Source organism: Python bivittatus, unplaced genomic scaffold (genome assembly GCF_059951505.1).
Source record: "Python bivittatus isolate LINGU-HERP-01145 unplaced genomic scaffold, Pbiv_v1 ctg000350_np1212, whole genome shotgun sequence".
NCBI classification, from domain to species: Eukaryota; Metazoa; Chordata; class Lepidosauria; order Squamata; family Pythonidae; genus Python; species Python bivittatus.
Genome location: NW_028277074.1, coordinates 14850005 through 14870717, shown reverse-complemented (window position 1 = coordinate 14870717; position 20713 = coordinate 14850005). Strand labels below are relative to the sequence as shown.

The window sequence follows — 20713 nt, the reverse complement described above, 5'->3', positions numbered from 1 at the left end:
AAACGAACTCTATGGAGTTCAGTGGGATTTTTTTTTTCAAATAAATTTAAAATGTGTAAATCTGAATAGGATTACAGCTTAAGTAAAGAAAAAGAACTGCGTATATTTAGAACGAATCTTACAGATGATCACAATTTAATTTTTAAATGCATAAACTATTCTGAAAAATATTAAGACACTTAAAATAATTCATGAGATACAGATTATGTTAGGTGGTAGATGGTGGTAGCACAATACTTTCCCAAAACTTTCTTTGAATCACTGTTAGTAAAGAATAATTTCATAAAATTTAGTGAAAGTGGAAGCCTAAGCTTTAAAAAGTTATTTATTTTAAAGAAAATGGAAAATCTGGAATATTTATTTCTACTAAAATACCATAGTTTTCCATAACCATGTTTTACTTGTTTTATTTAATTTTTTTTTTCTTTTCCCAGACTAATAAAGGAATGCAACAGTGGGAGACATTACAGCTAATGCCATGCTGGTTTTTATCCCATTCATTTGAATGGAAATACAACTTTTTTAAAAAAAGTAAACTCATAGAATAATATATTTTTAATAAGATTCTATGGCCAATGATAAATCTGAACATTTAGTATTCTTCCAATCTCTGGAAAAGAACAGCAGCAACAACAACAACAATAATAATCCATTTCATAGGGAATGAAAAAAAAAGCAAAAATAAGAACACATCATGCCTTGTAAACTTAAAAGATAAATATCCAGCATATGGTAATAAAATTAAATGTAAAATAGATGATAAAATATTTCACTGATTTGTTTGTTCAGTAGTCTCACATTTCATATATTATTTGATCAACATTTTATTGACATTTCAGGTAATAGAAAGAATAAGCTGCTTTGTTGATAGTTCGAAGAAGGTAGAATATGAATGCTGTATAATTAAGTGCTTTCCCTCTAAATATACTGCATCAACAGATCTCTTTCCTTGAAAATATTTTTCCCCAAATAAGTTTAGAGAAAAAGATTTAGATGAATAGAAATTTCATTCATAAAGTGAAGGCATAATACTATCAACTGATTCCTATTTAAGACAGGGAAAAGAAAACATTGTGCAATTGATACTGCCATCATAACTGAGGAATTGTCAGAGCACACTGTGTATGATAAAGCAATTTTTAAATTTGGTAATTTAATAGTCTAAAAGATTGGACAGCAACTTTTAATCTTTGTTTTTTTGAACATATAATATTTTCCTTCAACATAGTAATATATGAAAAGGAGCAACTGAAATTAAGCAAGTATGTCTTAGTTCAGTCATGCTGATTTTGTATGGTAACAATATTAATGTCACAGCTGCACCAACTAAGTAAAACCTGTTGCAGCCTTCTATTGTTCTTTAGAATTAGATTAAAATAGAACCATTGTTATCTGGCAGAAGCATAACATATTCTAATTATTCCTATTACATAACTTCTATTTTAAGTAAATTACGTTTCTTATCAGGTATTGAGATGGGTTTTTTTCCTTATATTAATTCAACTTATTAACATGTGTATGTATTTATAAGAAAAAAAAGTCAATAGGCTGTAATCTTGTATCTTGGTATCTGGAATAAATATGTTTATGATGTTTTCTATAAAGGTATAAGAAATATGTTTTTGCTATTGTAGTCAATCACCGTCTATCTAAGAACTGATACCATTACAAGGTCAATAATGCGACATCTTTTTTATTATTATTATTTGTAAGGTGTATGCAAATCATTTTATCAGTAACTAATTTGAAAGATTCCTTAAAATTTCATGACATTTGAAGTAAAGGTCAGGATGACATTTAAAGGATAGCTGTAACACTAGGGGGAAAAAATTGTGTTTGCATGGATATGTATGTGCCACTGTTTTAGTTTAGGGTAGCATTGTACTAAAGTAATACTAATATTGTACTAAAGTAATACTAAAGAAATAATATTTAGAGGATTCAATTGTCTGAAATATTGTGATAAGGAAAAACAAAGGAGATTTATTAAGGGAAGTTACAAAGGCTGTAGAGCTACAAAGTAGTTATATTATTTTAAAATATATATTATGCAAAAATCATCCAGTCCAAAAGCCCATGGGACCCTACATTTTCCGGCTTTCCCTCTGACTTTAGTAGTTTTTAGTAGTATCTTTATTTGGTATTGCTTAAATCTAAGGACAGTACAAGTCTTTTTTTTTCTTTTTAAATGGCAGAGATAACTTTACATGTATTACAGAGACGTATGCAAAAAATCTATCTGATAGTTCAGTGAATGAAGAAACCTTTCTGAAGACACAAAAACCTATTTATTAGCATGTATATCTACCTAAGTGAAGGCTGAACTTATTTCTTTAAAAAGAAAGATGTAATAAGGAAGAATCACATATAAACACATCTCCATAAAGGCACAGCAATATGCATAGTGGTTTAGATGAAACCAAATATTTAATAAGAAGGCTCAAATTAGATGCTAAAAATAATATACAGGTAACTTCATAATCCTATTAATAACTATGCATTTCTTGGCAAAAAAAACTTAAGTTAGATGAGAAGAAAATTGTTTACTTTAAACCACACTACAAGCAACCAATCATAAGTGTATCTGAAATTATTTCCAGAAATGACACCAAGAACACATTTTAGCTTAGTAGGTGTCACCTCTGAGTTGCAAAACATTTCTAGGCAATGAAGCCTTTACATCAAATTATACATACAGAAAAGCAAATAATGATTTATGGTTTCTTCACTGAAAAAACCACTTTTAAGAAATATTCATGCAGTTTCTTCAGTTGCTTTAGTGTTAGTATAACATAACAAATATTTTAAAAGAGTGCCAAAAAATTTAATATTATTCATACTATTTCCCATTCGATTAAAAAAAAATCACAGAATAAATGCACCACAATTGGCCTGGTTCACCAATATTAAAAAACACACAATACACTTATGACTATCAAGAAAACAAAACCAGCAGCATTCAGCTGCAGTGATTGACTTCCAATTCCACCTTTATGGGCTTCACAGCAAGTATCTGCTTTGATGAAAATTGATATAAAAATTGGGTTGAAAAGTTGAAAAAAATAAGAAAAAAGTATGTGAAAAAATAAAATTGAAAAGAAACAGTGAGAGTGAGAAAGAAAAAAAGAGAAAAAATAATTAATGCAATATTTATACAATGCTAGTCAGTTACTTAAAGCAATCATTTTAATATAAAATGCTGAAACTATAGATAAATGAAAGGCTTTTAAAAAGTGGAATGAATTTTAGAGTAAACAGTGATTAAAATTTATGATCATTTCAGGCATAATTTCCTCCATGAACTATAATGGTCAGATCAAGTTCATTAGGCTGCTCTCTTGTACTTGCATTTGTTACATGAGTAGGAATATCATATTATCACACGAGTGTGCTTGCTGTCCTTTAATCATTACAGTTCACTTACATCTGAAGCTAGTTCATCATGTGACATGTTCAGCAAGGACAATGAAAATATAATAGAACTTTTTTCAACTCACCTGTACTGAGTATCCAGATGACTAGAAGTGACACCTAGAAGTTACAACATTTCACTAGACTCATTCTACAAATTATTTAGTTTCAATAATTTATGTTCAGGTACTCGGGTGGAATGCAGGATAATGCCTCTACAAAAAGCATTTCTCTGCAAGCAGGAAGTTGATGTGATTGCACATATTAACCTCAGCTATGAAATGTTAAATTTGCATATTAAGTTGTTCAGGAATATTATAATTCTAACAGTAAGCGTTAGAGTTAGGAGTTTTTTTTTTTAAATCAGTGAGAAGATTTTACTATAGGATTGGTGCTATCATTTTTTCTGGGTATTTCAGTCTACATTTGAGAATAAATCTAGGAATATTTTAATCCCACAAACCTAAAGTATTAAGTATTTTACTTTAATAAGCAGTAATACATTATTCTGCTTTGTTCATAACTTGCTAAATAATGTCCAAAACCATTCAGATTTTTTTTAAATCATTTTATTTATATAATGCTGTACAATGCTATGCACATTTATTCTTAACTTAATTCATTTATATCTAATAACCCTTAGTTCTTTTTGAAACTTTAGTTCCAGTTTGAGTTGTGTGGGGTCAGAATCAAACTAGTCTGATGAAGAATACCATTGACCACTATGTATAAAGTTGACAACTTCAACCTGCTGATCTTTATAAGTGTAGGAATTGTAGGGTTGCCCTTATGCTAACTTATTGCATTTTGATCACTGCTTCAGGTAGTCATGAATATGATGACTTATTATTATCCCAGTCATACAGTTCGATACATGGGTTATTTTTTTTTAAACTAGGCAAAGGAATTTGTTCAGGACAAAGGAATTTGTTCAGGACTATGAACATAAAAAAATAACAACACCAAAACAAAATCTAAAATGAACATCTTTGTTTACATATCTGGAAAATAACATTCAACAGATCAGGATATTAAGTTGAACATTTAGATGTAACAGTTTTTATCAAAATGTTTTCATGTACAATTGTTTATGACAGTAAACAAATTAATAACTTAATAAGATAGTCAACCAGCCAAATATAATAGCAGAACATCCAGATCTAGAAGCGTCCTAGAACTTGTATATTACTAGTGAATCAAAGTTCTGTCTTTTTTGAGTGTAACTCTGTCATTAATGATTTTAATGAAGAGATGGAAATGTGGTTATCAAATCTGTAGATGATACAAAATTTGGTAAAATAGCTAATCTACTAAAATATGGGGAGGGGGGAGGAATGCATTTTAAAAAGCTGGAGGAATGGGCTGAAAGTAAAGTAAGTAATGAATTTTAAAAGAAGAAAGTTTTCACCCAGGAAACAAAAACCAGATGGCATAGGAACATGGTGGGGAATATAGATTTGGTAATGGTATGATACTTGTGAAAAAAGATTTTGAAATAGTAGTTGATAAGCCAGCAGTACAATATGTTTTCAAAGAAGAGAAATGCAACTTCAATCTGCAACAACAAAATGATTTCTAAATTATGGCAAGCCACCACTCTATTCTACTTTGGTCAAAGCCCATCCCAACTATTATATCCAGCTCTAGGTGGCACAATCTAAGAATTTTCAGAAAAACTGGAACATATTCAGAAAATGAGCAATAAAGATGTTGAGGGGACTCTTTGTATCTTTCAGAAGATGATTGATAGGAAATACAATAGCTTGCTTCAAATATCTGAAAATGGGGCACAATGAGTTGTCCTGACAGAAAATGTATTTATTTATTTACACTATCTATCCATCCATCCACCCACCCATCCACCCTCAGGCTTAAAGAGTCAAAATAAGAGGTTTTCTGTATGTTTGTTTTTGTTTTATTGGTGCTCTGCCAGATTTTCAGCTTAAGTCCCATAAGCATCCCTTAGATTACCTGCAGACTAGTTCACCATTTGGGGTAAGGTTTAAAAGGGACAGGTTAGGCTGGTAGAATTTCCTCCTTACCCCCACCCCAGATCCACAGGGGATAATGTCAGTGAACAGGGCTACTGAAGAAGTTGAAGAAGATTGATGGCAAAAGCGGGGAAAAGGCTCAACTGAGAGAGACCAGAAGAATGTGTGATGGAATTAAACATGTCCAGGAAAAGTAGCAGGAATGAGAGTTGGGCTGGAAAAGGAATCTGAGCAGGACAGAGGAAGAATGCTATAGAGCAAGGCAGCATTGAACCAAAAGCCATAATAAAATAAAAAGCATGATACAGTTGCTAGCTTTTCAAGAGGGTGTGTTAGGAAATAAACTTAGAAAAATGTATTAAACTTATATGGCACCCAGTCTCAATGATTCTGGGTGGCTCACAAAAATCAAACAAAAAACATTACAATAAAATCAATAAAAGATAAAGATAAAATATGGCAATCACAATGAAGCAATGTGTCTTGTTCTCCCTCACTAAAGTCCTATTGTAATCGCATATTTAAATCAGTTTTGTAATTAAGGAATCACACAAGTAAAATAGATAAGGACGCTGCAATTGAACATTGGCAGCATGAATTATTTTCTATGTTAGTCACTGTATAATGATGAAATTGACTTTAGTTGGTATTTTAGTTCCTTGTTTCTTGATTGGTTACTATCTCTTCCAACCTCTGAAGGAAAGGACAACACACAAATGTGATCAGCCTCTGATTTACTGATTTGTCCTAGGAGGCAGGACATGGAATAATGGGCTTAATTAACAAGAAGGTAAATTCCAATAGAATGTTAGGAAAACAGCAACAAAAAATTCCTAACAATATAGGGGCCACTTTCCAGGAGAGATGATGGACTTTTCTGATTGAGTGGATTTAAGCAGAAATTAGATAGCTATCTTCATGTTTTCATGTGAATTTATGCATTAGACAGAGCAGTAACTTTATGGCTTAAATGGCTCCTTCCAGTTCTACAGATCTTAGAGCTCAATCACATTGTTCATTGCCAGATAGTTATGGCCACAGTTGTTCTCACTGTTCTTGCAGATGAATAATAACATAGAATAGTGGTAAGGTAGATGGGTAAGAAAGACTGACACCAATAGCAGGGGACGTGTAGAGAAAAATTCTGAAGAAACCATGTGCAGGGTGTAGTTTAGTAGCATCTTCCAAAATACTGCTACTGAAGTTAGACAACTGTGCCAATTCATCAGCAAATGAATTCTGTTGTGCTTATGAATACCTATTCTTAAACCGTTTTAAAGAAACTGAGAAAAAAATTAAACAAGTTCCATTACTTCATAGAAGAAATGGGCCTCCCTGGCATCTTCAATATCATCTATCTACAGGTGGCCTGTGTTACTGAGTTGTTCTCCTGGGTCACCCTGAGCATTGCAAGGAACCTGCAGATAGCACTAACATTTGGCAGCACAATCAATATTTCCTTCTATCAAGGTCACAAAAGAGCTGCCTAGATAGAGAAGCCAGCATGAGCTCTGTAATGTGAGTGCAATGATTTCCTCCATTATCAACTATCCCAACCCCGCCAAAGGAAAAGAAAGCCAGCTGTCATATTTCTACTAGAAATTCAGAGTGAAGAATATAGAACTAAATGCTTTTCTTCACTTCAGGCCATAAAAGCTTTGCCTGAGGATCGACTGAATTTCAAGAACAACCTCTCAGTTATCATTAATATTAGTTAATAGTTAATACGATTAATGCTAATTAACAGTAGTATATATTATGAAAAATTGTTGTTTCTGATCTTGCACAAATTGTCTGTGATATGGAACTTTAACGTTGTTTAAGGAAACATAAAGTCAAAATCCTAATCGAAGAAAGGGAGGAAATAATAATTTCATATGAAATTCCTTCATATGAGGAAGGACAGTTTAAATTTATCCGAAAGGATCCTTTTGATTATTTTCTACTTTTGAAAATGTAATATTCTCCATACTCATGTATAAGTGTTCTAAGCAGTCCTGTGTTTACCATTAGCTGGTGGCTGCTACTATTGCTTCACAAGACTCCAGATTTTCTAATGTCAAACAACAACAACAACAACAACAACAACAACAACAACAACAACAACAGTATCTCCTGTCTAGCCCTAATGGAATGTGACATATATGACTAAATGATCATATACTGATCTGTCCAATCATTTTGTGAGAAGCAGTTCCTGCACCCATCATATACATAACTGAAAAAGGTAAGAGCATATGAAAACATCAACTAACCCTGGGTGATGTAGAGAGTTAAATAGTGTCATATCTAGTTACTACTTGAGAGCATGTGAGAAGTGCAGGACTGCATGCTGGATTGCAATGTCAAAAATATAACAAGCAAATAACACAACAAATAACCTCCAAAATGTATTGACATGTTCATGTAAGTTTCCAGGAGTCAAATTTGACTAAAAGGTGACTTTAATTTTTAAATCTGTATGATTAACATTTTTCAGATTTGATTTACATATTTGGTCTATGAATATTAATTATGTAAATTAATGGAAATATCCACTGTTTATTGAATTGGCAATTGGCAATAGAATGTCCTGCCAAAACACAGACAGCAACAGCAGCTCAGGCTCTTTCTAGCTCAGATATTATTGCAAGCAAGCAAAACAGCAAAGTAAAAAATAAGTATCTAAACATTAGAAAAACTAAAGGATATGATTATGCCAATTAAAACTGAAGCAGATAGTGCTAAAGCATGTATCTGTCCTGCAAAGAATCCCAAATTGATGAAAAGAACGGAAGGAGGGAAAACATGGGGTGTTTGGGACTTTGGGGTCCCAAAAGCGTTGTGTTGTAAAAATCTCTGCTGCCATTATATTTAAAGGAAGTGAACTGGGAAGTTAGACAAAAAGGCTAAGAAAATTCTTCACAATTCTTTTTTTCAGATTTATGCTACTGTTCTGGAAGCAGCATCCAGCTCTCTCCACATGTGCTTGTGGGTACAGCCACTTTGTTTTGCTGAAATAAAAACCAGGTAGAATGGTTTTGCATGCAAACACATACAGAGACAGCCAGAAACAGCTGCTGAAGCAGTCACATAACCCTGGAAAAAGATGAAGCTGTTTAATTATTAAATATTCCTTGGAAGAATTTCTATAACTCTTCTGCACAACAAATGGAAGGCAGGCAGGCAGTCAAGCAGAGATATAATGCAAAATATTAAATAAAAATGTGCAGCCCAGAGGAAATTAAGCCAGTCATTCCTGGCTGACTTCAAAATATATCAGCAAAAAGGTGAAAAGAAGATGTAGGGTTAGACTACATCCAAATTCTGTCTGTACTGGGAGAGGTCCACAATGCTGACTAAAGTTGGCCAGAATGAGGGCAATCACAAGCAAATTCTAATAAAGCTAATGTCAGCTCAAAATGAATGAATGAATGAGTGAATGAATGAATGAATGAATGAATGAATGAATGGACGAACAAACACATCAGTTAGTCCATCTCTACTTTCAGAAGAGGTTGGAGTTCTGTACAGATTCAGCCACCTTAATGTCAGTTTGGTGTGACAGTTGCTATTTTGACTTCGCTTTGTAAGAATATAATTTTTTGCATTTTTTAAAATTAATCCTATATTACTCATTATTATCATAATTCACTTTTTCACAACTTAATTGCTTTTTAAACCTATCTCAGTTTCAGATGATGCATTTTAAATGTCACAATGTATCTCATAATTAAAACTACAATCCCAAAAGTGTTTGTTCATTGCAAGACACAACATAAAAAGTTATGTTGTCCTGCATTTAGCTATTGAACAGTGTTGAAATTTAATTTACACTTCATGTCTAGGATTTTATTTTTGTTGTTTTATTCACTCATGCAAATGTGATAGTCCTTTTCTCATTTCTAGTTTAATTTTTGTAAGTAGCATAATTAATTTATCTTGGCAAAGAAGATGTCATTACTGTATGACAGAGTTTCAATAAAATGTCATTATGCTTAACACTGGGCAGCTGTTTTAAGCAAAATATACCCAATTCATATACATCTGAAAATATTTCATATACAGTAATGTTGATTCATGGAGGAGGAGAATTCTCTATACAATTTTTTTTGCAACAACTGGTAGCTACATATCCTTCACTCTAACTCTGGAAAATCCCTTTATAAAATCCCTTTATATTTGAATGATACGAAAAACATTCTTTTAAAATGCTGATGTAAAACAAATGGCTAGAATTACTAAACTGTACACTGACAATGTAGGCTTTGTGATTTTTATTGCTCAACATATAAAATACAATAATGAGTTATATGTTTATTCTACTAGAAGCTAGAAACAAAGTTTACAGAAAGCCTTAATAATTCATAAGGGAATTTAGAAAGCATATGAACCTCAATTAAAATTAAAAGTTGAGGTAATTGCTAGATAACATATTAACATTAACTTACCTGTAATAATATTGGGCTTTGGTGGCATGATGAACTCATATAAAGTTGGTTCTGAATATCCCAGCCTGTTTATAGCTGTAATTTGCACTTCATAGCCCATTGTCCACTGCAAATGCTCAAGAATAATGTGATCTTTATTACCCTGAACCTTCTTCTCTTGCCATTGGTCTTCCTTATCTTTCTGTAAAGTATAAATAGTAGTTGAAATTGTGGTGAACAGAATACTGACAATAAATATTTTCAAGATTGATTTGCAACTACTTCAAGTGAGGCATTATGACTACTTTCCTCTTGAGCATACAGAATCAACTAATCTTAAATCTTTACAAACCTCATTTAGAACTGGGGTTAAAAAAAAATACATACATATACACTTTTACAAAAATTTATTTAACCATTTAATCTGGGAACAAAATGCATATACTCTGGTAACAAAGTGGTCATATATGCACACTGAAGCTATAATATTCCTGTTTCAATATCAGTTCATCTACATACACAGCAAGACAACTTTGTAGTCCTCATCTTTAGTCCATTAAAATGTATGTGAGCTACTGTTTTATATTATAATGAAAACATATGTAAGGAATACAGAGATAAACTATGTGAAATGTTTAGTATCATAGCTAATACAAATCTCAATTTTTGGTCTTCACATTAAAATTATATATCAGAGCATATTCCTAGGACACCTTGACAGGTAATAAATCCTGTCCAAATTTATTTATTTATTAATAAATACATTTGGTTGCATATACCCAATAGATCTTAAAGAATTCAAATGTGAAAGTTCTAATAAACTAGCTAAAATAAATAATACCTTAAAGCTCAGTTAAGGAGGATTGGAAAGTAGTAAATTATCCCCCAATTTTTAAAAAGGAATCTTGCCTCCCCTGTCATGGGAAGAGCCCACATAAGAACTAAAACCCTTGAATGAAATATATGTTGGTTGGCCTTGATTACTTCATTAATTATTATTTCCGTTTATTCCACTATGCTGTTGTTTTAATGTTCTAAAGGCTGACATATATAATTGTTGCTATATTGTATTATAGTTGTTTGTTTTCATTCAGTAGTTCTTGCCATTATATGAATCAATCAATCACCCAGTCAATTAATCAATAAATCAAGTAAATAAATAAATAAAGTCTGTTACAAGGAATAAATGTTTCTGGAAAGAAGCGAAAATGCTGTGTTATATGCATGCTTATGGCTAATTTGTTAAACAGAAAGGTGTGGGAATATATCAGAAGATATAAAAACAAGTTGAATTCAGTGGAAAGTGTATGTGATAAAACAAGGTTAGGGCCAAGAATAAATTGGTCTCGAATGTGGATTGAGTACAAAAATGATTGGTGTGAAATGTATGACGATCATAACACAAAAAATATATATGAACAATGATTGGGTTAAGGAATGGTAGAACTGAAAAAGTCATGATGAGAAGGTCTTGATGAGATCCTCAAGAAGAGAGAAGTTTAAAAATGAAATGCAACCTTTGAATAAGTCTATGGGCATGGTGTTTGCAAGGATAGAAAAATAGAAAGAAGTATGAATGGTGAATGGGTAAATAAGTTTTAATCATATTTCTTCTTCTTCTTCTTCTTCTTCTTCTTCTTCTTCTTATTATTATTATTATTATTATTATTATTATTATTATTATTTCCTGCCTTCAATTTATTTTGCTTATTGCTTACTACTATATGTATCAATAAGTTGCTAAATGGTAACTGCCTCTATGTTTACATAAGCATCTGTGGTGATTACAAAAATAGAACAAAAATAGTAATATAAAGTTAAGATCAAGTCAATTAAAATCAATTAAATAGTTAAAAGCTTGGCAAAAGAGATTTCATAAATACTGGGAAAGTGACAAACCTCCCCCCCCCCCAAAAAAAGCACTATTTGGGAAGAATATTCCATTGCTTGGGAACCATACAGGGAAAACCTTTCTTGTGTACCGGATAGCTGATGTTCTGGCAGTGGTGGTGTCTTCAAAAGGGCCTGGCCCAGCAATACTTTAATTTGTGTCCACTGGGCAACTCGTAACTAGATATTTCAGTACAGGTATAGTGATTCCTGAACCTTGCCTCAATTAGAAGCCTGATCACTACATTTTTCCTCAGTTGAAATTTCCAGATACTTGTGAAGAGCAGTCCCTCATCACATGCATAGAATAATTTAGGTGGGGTGTAAAAGAAACAAAATAAAAGTGGGTTGTTGTATCCGAGGCTGACTGAGTTAGCCATACACACCCTTCCTTACCATGGCCAATACCTGCAATCAAATCCAGATAGCAAATCTACTCAGAGAACACTCCTAAACTGGGATCCTGCTCTTTTGGAGGGAGTGCAACCCCTTCTAAAGTCCTCGATGCCAATTACTTGACACAGTTGGCAGTAGAAGAGCCCTAAGTCCCTGGCTCATTTTAGTAAGGAGGAAGATGAGTTCACTATAAACTATGAGAAGGTAAATGTCATTGTGTTCTGAAAAAGCAATAAAATTAGTATATAGATAACCATAAAATTGAACAAGCTAAGCAGGTGTTGCAAGTCTCTAGAACCAATAAAGATCATGCAAATCATTTATTTATTTTATTTATTTATATTTCAAATTTAGTCACCACCGATCTCATTCGATAGCAATTCAAAATGGCGGTTTACAGTAAAACAAGAATAAATATTAATTAAAATACAATAAGCATACAATTAAAAAAAAAGTGTTCATACATAAGTAATGGCTTCCAAGATACTGATGGCAAATAAAATTTATGGGAGCATCTTCAAGGTGCCAGTCACTCCCAGGGTCGGGTGCCCCCCTTCTCGCCCCATGCGAGTTGGCAGAGCCAGGTCTTTACCCTTTCCAGAAGATCAGGAGCGTAGGGGCCCACCCTACCTTCCAATTATGCTTCCAATATGGCCTATAACAGTGCAGTTGCCATTTTCAGATTTCACTGGAATCAGGGAAGATACTTTATTCCAGCTGCTATTAAATTATTTAATATAGAACCTGCTGTATAACTATTATATGAGACATAGCTGAGACATGATTCCAGTTCAATTTCCAGTGGAAAAAATGCAATCTGAATTTCTGTTATACTTGTTCATAAAACCTAGGGTGCCCACTGCAGAATTAAGATTGTAGGCAGGACTTCCCATTATGGAGGTCAAGATTTGGAAATCACAATATGGCTAAAAACTCATGACTGTAGGCTTGTACCACAAATTTTTTTTTTTTATTTTCTTATTTACTCCAACTGTAGAAGGACCCTTTCCTAATCTTGGTTTCACATTCTCACTTCAGCCATACTGAAGGGCAAATCTGATGAACATCCAGAGGTAGGTATCAGAGGCAATGTGGATTAGGCATCACTGAATCCAGGAAACATGGATTTTTACTAGAGGTTTTTGTTTTTTTTTTTGTATGCTGCGCCTTATATTATGACTTAAGATCAATTTTATTTATTTATTTATTTGTTTGTTTATTTAATTAATTAATTAATTAGTATGCCACCCATTAGTCATTATTTAAAGGTCTTCTAGGTTGGACAGAATAATTTTATGGAAGTAACTTATACTTTTTCCATTGCAAAAAGTTGCTATTTCTTAATTCAGTTAGAGAACAAAATGACCATCTGAAGCAGTAACCTCGCTTAACCTCCCAGAGTCTCAAGAACGTGGGCAAAGCATCCCCTCCTCCAACACACACAAAAGATCCAACTCAATATAGCAGCTCCGGATACCAGAGTTGCTGGTACTGAAAGCCACCAAGAGGTCCAGAGAACTAGCAAGGTCACACCATCCAGTTTCTGGTATAAATAATCTACCAAGGGAACCAAAGAATCTCAGTATTCACAAAGATGAAATACAGTAGGTTCAAATAATCAGTTTGATGCAAATCCATCTGGATCTATGAGGTCCCCACCACCTTAGTTATCTCATATAGGAATGGAATATTTAAGACTTGTTATAGTTCCAGAGTTCTCTGGGGTCAGGTAAGGACTTTTTTAAAATAAAGACCTTATAACTGCATCCTTAAGTATGTGGCTGACTTAATCAACCATGTGGGCAAACACGCTATCTTTTCACAAAAATCATGTATATCCTTGAGATCTACAAGCTTTAAAAAGTTCATATGAACATGACAATGTAAAGTTGTCTTTCTATGACCCTACCAAACTTAAAATTTAAACCAAAGCTAATCAGCTTTATCTGCAAGGTACAATGAAAGGTGTGTATAGCCAGCTTCAAATGATTCTGGCTTCATTTGATGGAGAATATCCAAAATAGGACAAAAAAGCCGGTAAGAAAGCAAAGATGTTTGCCATTTTTGCTGCATCTACTGCCATAAAGCAGGATTTCAGATTGTCCTTTAAACATGCCCCACTCTGTTTCAATCCGATATATTCTGAACATTTTTCCACTTCTGTTCCTATTCTCTCCATATCTGCTTCACTGATTTCAGTAAGCCAAAGTGTTGAGTTAGTTCTGCTAGAAGCACTCAGAAATGATAGTATCAATCATATGGTTCAAATTTATGTTCCATAAATTGTCCAGTGCTTCAACAGGATGACTGGAAGATCAAACAGAAAATTCCTCAACAGCATTAAGTTAATCTGAATCCATCAGATGCCTGGATCATAACATTTTGATCAATCATATGTCCCTAGAGAAGCTTATTGCAGCCCCAATGTAAAAGTGACCAGAGAGAGTTCCGTCTAAAACAGTTATTTTATTTTTAACACTTTTAGTTTACTTCAGCTAAACAGAATAGGAAATTCAAAGTCTGTTTTGTTGCATGTGTGGAACAGGTCCATAGTCAAGGCACACACGAAATCCTATATTAATTCAAACTGGGCAATCTTAATATGGACAATGAAGTCTAAGGTACTTTGTTGCCTCCCTAAAAATAATTTCAGCTAGCTGAGAAAGAGGAAATATAGTGTAGTTGAGGGTACACTAAACAGCATATCTACCCTGTCATGATCACCCAACACAGCAGCACACACTAAAATACTTGGCTGATTGTCAGAGGGAGTTTCTGTTAATTGAGCTGGATTTTTTTACAAATGAGGGCCAGCTCCCCTACAACTTTTCAGCCCTAGCCTTCTGCATTGCAGGATATACCAGACTAGCCTCTCCATCTTCTCAGCAGGTTTCTGTAATATATGCAGATCATTATGAATCATATCCTGGGTAGCAGATTTTTTTTAAAAAAAACCAGTAACAGCACTGACATTAAAAAGCAAGACCTTTAAGATGGATGTCATACCTTGACTTGATTCATTAGACTGCAACCTAAAGGAAAGATAAGTCAACAGATGTCCTATACTCCTTTCTCTGTAAGATCTAGAGTGTAACTTCCCACCATAGTTTTTCCTGCCAATTACTAGATTAATATTTTCTTGGAAGACCATGCTCCATTCCCACCTCACAAGACCACCCACAAGACCAAGTTTCTGACACAAACTTGTAACATGACTACTACTAGTTGGCAGCAGATACATAAAACTTACTGCCAGATAGTAGTTGTTTAGATTGTTGCAATCCAAATCTGGTAGCCTATAGAAAGTAAGGAAGATGACTGATGGAGATATGTTGGAATTGTTGCCTAGACAGAAGGGTCTGAAACATTTTTTTAAATCTAGAATGAGATAACATTAGGAAGCGTCTCAGGCAGGCCCCCCTCCCCCATATTCACTGAACTATAAGGATAAGGATGTGTAACAATCTAGACTTGCAAGGTTCTCTTACTATAGCCAAATTCAATAAAAGTAGTTTTAACCTTTCTGTAACTGGTTTCCTGATCTGGTCTACCTAGTAGGGGTTGAGCTAGCCCTAGCAAAGGGTTAAAATATTATTTGTTGTCACCCCTTCAGAAACAACCTGCCATTCCAGGACAACAGAGTGGATAATGGAACCTCTAAACAGTGAGTTCAGCTGGGCAGAACACCAGCAATCCCGACCTTGCTAAGAAAGTTGGCAGGGTTGTTGTTACTTCTCAGATTTTCTCCAAATTGTTACTGGTGTTAGTAGAATTGACTGTATAAGGAAAGAATCAGATTTAAGTCACACCCTATCTATCTATCTATCTATCTATCTATCTATCTATCTATCTATCTATCTATCTATCTATCTATCTATCTATCTAAATTTTTGGAGAAAGTATCCTTAATCTATAATGCTCTTGACCAAAGTTATGGCCACTAAGAAATTGCTTGTAAATGTAAGTAATCTGAACAATATGTAGCTAACATAAGTGTAGTCCACTAATATTCCAGGTAAAGATACTATGAACCACAAGATTTATAAAGGCTACACCATTCTAAAATCCTTTGAAATGGGAATGAAAGACGAAGGGGAAAAAAAACAACTTGTAACTCAAAACATTAAGAGCAGCAGCCTAACATTTAATTGAATTGATATTTGAATCCTCATGGAGACGTTTCATAATAATATGAGGCTCCTTACATGGACAATATCTGCCTGAGGAAGATTCCCCAGGGTATAATAGGCCTTGTTAATAGAAATATTCTTATAGGAAAACAAAGACCTAGGGTCCTTAATTAAGTAAAACAACTTACTTAACCATTACTGTTCAACTTACAAATTATTAGTAGGAAGGCACTGGGTTCCTAAAGAAAAAGAATGTCCTTCCTGAATGTCCACCCAGCAGTATAGCTCTAATGGAACAGGAAACCAGTTGTGATATTGCCAATATGGCACTTCAAAATTCCTCCCCTTTGTTCCTGAGTTATGAATTAATATGAGTAGGGTTGGAAGACATGATTAAGTCAATTAGGCACTAGGAATTTCCCAGTTCTGAATGTGAAAACCACAGAAGTAGTAAATCTGACCATTGCTTTTGGTCACAAACAAGCCTACAATTGGATGGTCAAAACTTAAATGAGTTCAATAACTGTTTTAACTTTCTAATGAAAGTTCTAAGCCAGTCACTAGACGAATTGAAAACTCCTGCCAGGTGTTTGAACTTTTTAAACAAAAATGAAATTCTACTTAATGAAAGATCTTACCCCTTGAAAGAAATATGTTTTGTGTCCAGATCTGTTCACTAAGAAGAATTTGTAGATATTCTGGTTTTATCTGGACATACTTCCTTTTCTTGTCCTGTATGCCCTTGTCAGAGAAATACAGAAGTCCCAGGAAAGTTAAGGTTTGTTGGGTCTCTGCACAGTTCCAGTCCCATTTCTTTATTCATTACTTGTTTAACCAAAGTGACATCACTGGTTATGATAATTGCGTATACTTCTTGAAACTGATTCCTTCCATTAGCCTAGTTGACATTAGTCAGCTAACCAGTTCTGAAAAGACTAGTTCTACCAAACTTACTTTCCTCTGTGATTAGAGAGTAACAAAACAATCAAGACATTTTATTGTTATTAATATAATACTTACACTTCTATATTTTACAATATATTCTAAAATAGGTGCTCCTCCATCATCTTGTTTTGTTATACTAAGTTTAAAGCTTTTCCCACTACCTGGTTGTCCATGAATTGATGGAGGACTGGGTTCACCTAAAAGGAATAAAAATAAGAGATCCATTTATAGACATTATTTGTAGAAGGGAGTTGTTCACAGTCAGGTTTTTGGGTGCTGGCCTTAAAAATATTTATTTGGTAATACTGAAATAATCCCCTAATATGTGAAAATATTTAGAACACACCAGATTTTTCTTAGCCACAATCCATTTCTTAAACTTTTTGTGGTCAAAGCGACATACAGGGCTGAATATATATATATATATATATATATATATATATATGACATGTCCCCTTCATGGATCACTGCCTTGTCATGGCGAAGAGGCTTGCATAACTCAGTGAAGCCATGAGCTATACTGTTCAGGGCCACCCAAGATGGACAGGACATGACAGAGAGTTCTAACAAAATGTGGTCCACTGGAGAAAGAAATGGCAACCCACTCCAGTATCCTTGCCAAGAAAACCCCATGGACAATGTTGAAAGGCTAAAAGATATGATGGCGGAAGATGAGCCCCTCAGGTCGGAAGGTGTCCAATATGCTACTGGGGAAGAGCAGAGGGCAATTCCAAGTAGCTCCAGAAAGAGTGAAGTGGCTGGGCCAAAGCAGAAAGGACGTTCAGCTGTGGATGTATCCAGAAGCAAAAAGAAGTTCTGATGCTGTAAAGAACAATATTGTATAGGTACCTGGAATGTAAGATCTATGAACCAAGGCAAGCTGGATGTGGTCAAACATGAGATGACAAGATTGAACATCGACATCTTGGGAATCAGCAAATTGAAATGGATGGGAATGGGTGAATTTAATTCAGGTAACCATTATATCTACTACTGCGGACAAGAAAGACTTAGGAGAAGGGGGGGTAGCACTCATAGTCAATAAGAGAGTGGGAAAGGCAGTAATGGGGTACAACCTCAAAAACGACAGAATGATCTCAGTGCGAATCCAAGGCAAACCATTCAACATCACAGTAATCCAAGTCTATGCCCCAACCACTGATGCCGAAAAAGCTGAAGTTGACCGGTTCTATGAAGACCTACAACACCTTCTAGAACTAGCACCAAAAAAAGATGTCCTTTTCATCAAGGGGGATTAGAATGCTAAAGTAGGAAGTCAAGGCGTAATTGGAATAACAGGCAAGTTTGGCCTTGGAGTACAAAATGAAGCAGGGCAAAGGCTAATAGAGTTCTGTCAAGAGAACAAGCTAGTAATAGCAAACACTCTTTTCCAGCAACACAAGAGACGACTCTATACATGGACATCACCAGATGGTCAATACCAAAACCAGATTGATTATATACTTTGCAGCCAAAGATGGAGAAGCTCTATACAGACAACAAAAAAAAGACCAGGAGCTGACGTGTGGCTCAGATCATGAGCTTCTTACTGCAAAGTTCAGGCTTAAATTGAAGAACGTAGGGAAAACCACTAGACCACTCAGGTATGACTTGGATCATATTCCTTGTGACTACACAGTGAAGGTGATGAATAGATTTAGAGGATTAGATTTGGTAGACAGAGTGCCTGAAGAACTATGGACGGAGGTCTGTAACATTGTACAGGAGGCAGCAACTAAAACCATCCCAAAGAAAAAGAAATGCAAGAAAGCAAAATGGCTGTCTTATGAGGCTTTACAAATAGCTGTGGAAAGAAGGAATGCGAAAAGCAAGGGTGAAAGGGAAAGATATAAGCAACTGAATGCAGATTTCCAGAGAATAGCAAGGAGAGATAAGAAGGCTTTCTTAAATGAACAATACAAAGAAATCGAGGAAAACAATAGAATGGGGAAGACTAGAGATCTCTTCAAGAAAATTGGAGATATCAAAGGAACGTTTAGTGCAAAGATGGGCATGATAAAGGACAAAAAATGCAGGGACCTAACAGAAGCAGAAGAGATTAAGAAGAGGTGGCAAGAATACACAGAAGAACTATACAAGAAAGATCTTAATGTCCCTGATGTCCATGCCGGTGTGATCACTGACCTTGAGCTGGACATCCTAGAGAGTGAAGTCCAGTGGGCCTTAGGAAGCATTACTAACAGCAAAGCTAGCACAGGTTACAGTATTCCAGGTGAGTTATTTAAAATACTAAAAGATGATGCTGTTAAAGTGCTATATTCAATATGCCAGCAAGTTTGGAAAACGCAACAGTGGCCACGGGATTGGAAAAGGTCAGTTTACGTTCCAATTCCAAAGAAGGGCAATGCCAAAGAATGCTCAAACTATCGCACAATTGCACTCATTTCACCTGCTAGCAAGGTTATGCTCAAAATCCTACAAGCTAGGCTTCAGCAGTACATGAACCGAGAACTACTGGATGTACAAGCTGGATTTCAAAGAGGCAGAGGAGCTAGAGATCAAATTGCCAACATTCGCTGGATTATGGAGAAAGCACGAGAGTTCCAGAAAGACATCTACTTCTGCTTCATTGACTATGCAAAAGCCTTCGATTGTGTGGATCACAACAAACTGTGGCAAATTCTTAAAGAGACGGGGGTACCAGACCATCTTACCTGTCTCCTGAGAAATCTGTATGCGGGCCAAGAAGCAACAGTTAGAACCGGTCATGGAACAACTGATTGGTTCAAAATAGGGAAAGGAGTACGACAAGGCTGTATACGGTCACCCTGCTTATTTAACCTATATGCAGAGTACATCATGAGAAATGCCAGGCTGGAAGAATCACAAGTTGGAATTAAGATTGCAGGGAGAAACATCAACAACCTCAGATATGCAGATGATGCCACCCTAATGGCAGAAAGTGAAGAAGAACTAAAGAGCCTCTTGATGAGGGTGAAAGAGGAGAGTGCGAAATCTGGCTTGAAACTCAACATTAAAAAACTAAGATCACGGCATCTGGACCCATCAATTCCTGGCAAATAGAAGGGGTAGAAATGGAAGCAGTAACAGATTTCATTACTTTGGGCTCCAAGATCACCACAGATGGAGAATGCAGCCATGAAATTAAAAGATGCTTGCTCCTTGGGAGGAAAGCTATGGCAAACCTAGACAGTATACTAAAAAGCAGGGACATCACCTTACTGACAAAGATCCGCACAGTCAAAGCTATGGTTTTTCCAGTAGTAATGTATGGCTGTGAGAGCTGGACCATAAAGAAGGCTGAGCGCCGAAGAATTGATGCCTTTGAACTGTGGTTTTGGAGAAGACTCTTAAGAATCCCCTGGACTGCTAGAAGGTCAAACCAGTCAATCTTAAAGGAAATCAACCCTGATTGCTCATTGGAAGGATTGATAATGAAGCTCAAGCTCAGATACTTTGGTCACCTAATGCGAAGAGAGAACTCTTTGGAAAAGACTCTGATGCTGGAAAGATTGAAGGCAAAAGGAGAAGAGGACGGCAGAGGATGAGATGGTTAGAT

The 20713-nt window shown here is 34.9% G+C and overlaps 1 protein-coding gene across 1 annotated transcript in view; it reads right to left on the bottom strand.

Annotated features, from left to right (window-relative positions):
• NCAM2 (neural cell adhesion molecule 2) overlaps positions 1-20713 on the bottom strand; it is a 178809-nt gene that overhangs the window by 18592 nt on the left and 139504 nt on the right. Inside the window, exons 14-15 of the mRNA XM_088144603.1 lie at positions 17248-17369; positions 9833-10013 (exon numbers count right to left, since the gene is read on the bottom strand). Coding sequence (XP_088000729.1) covers positions 9833-10013; positions 17248-17369 — 303 coding nt within the window. The remainder of the gene's footprint in view (positions 1-9832; positions 10014-17247; positions 17370-20713) is intronic.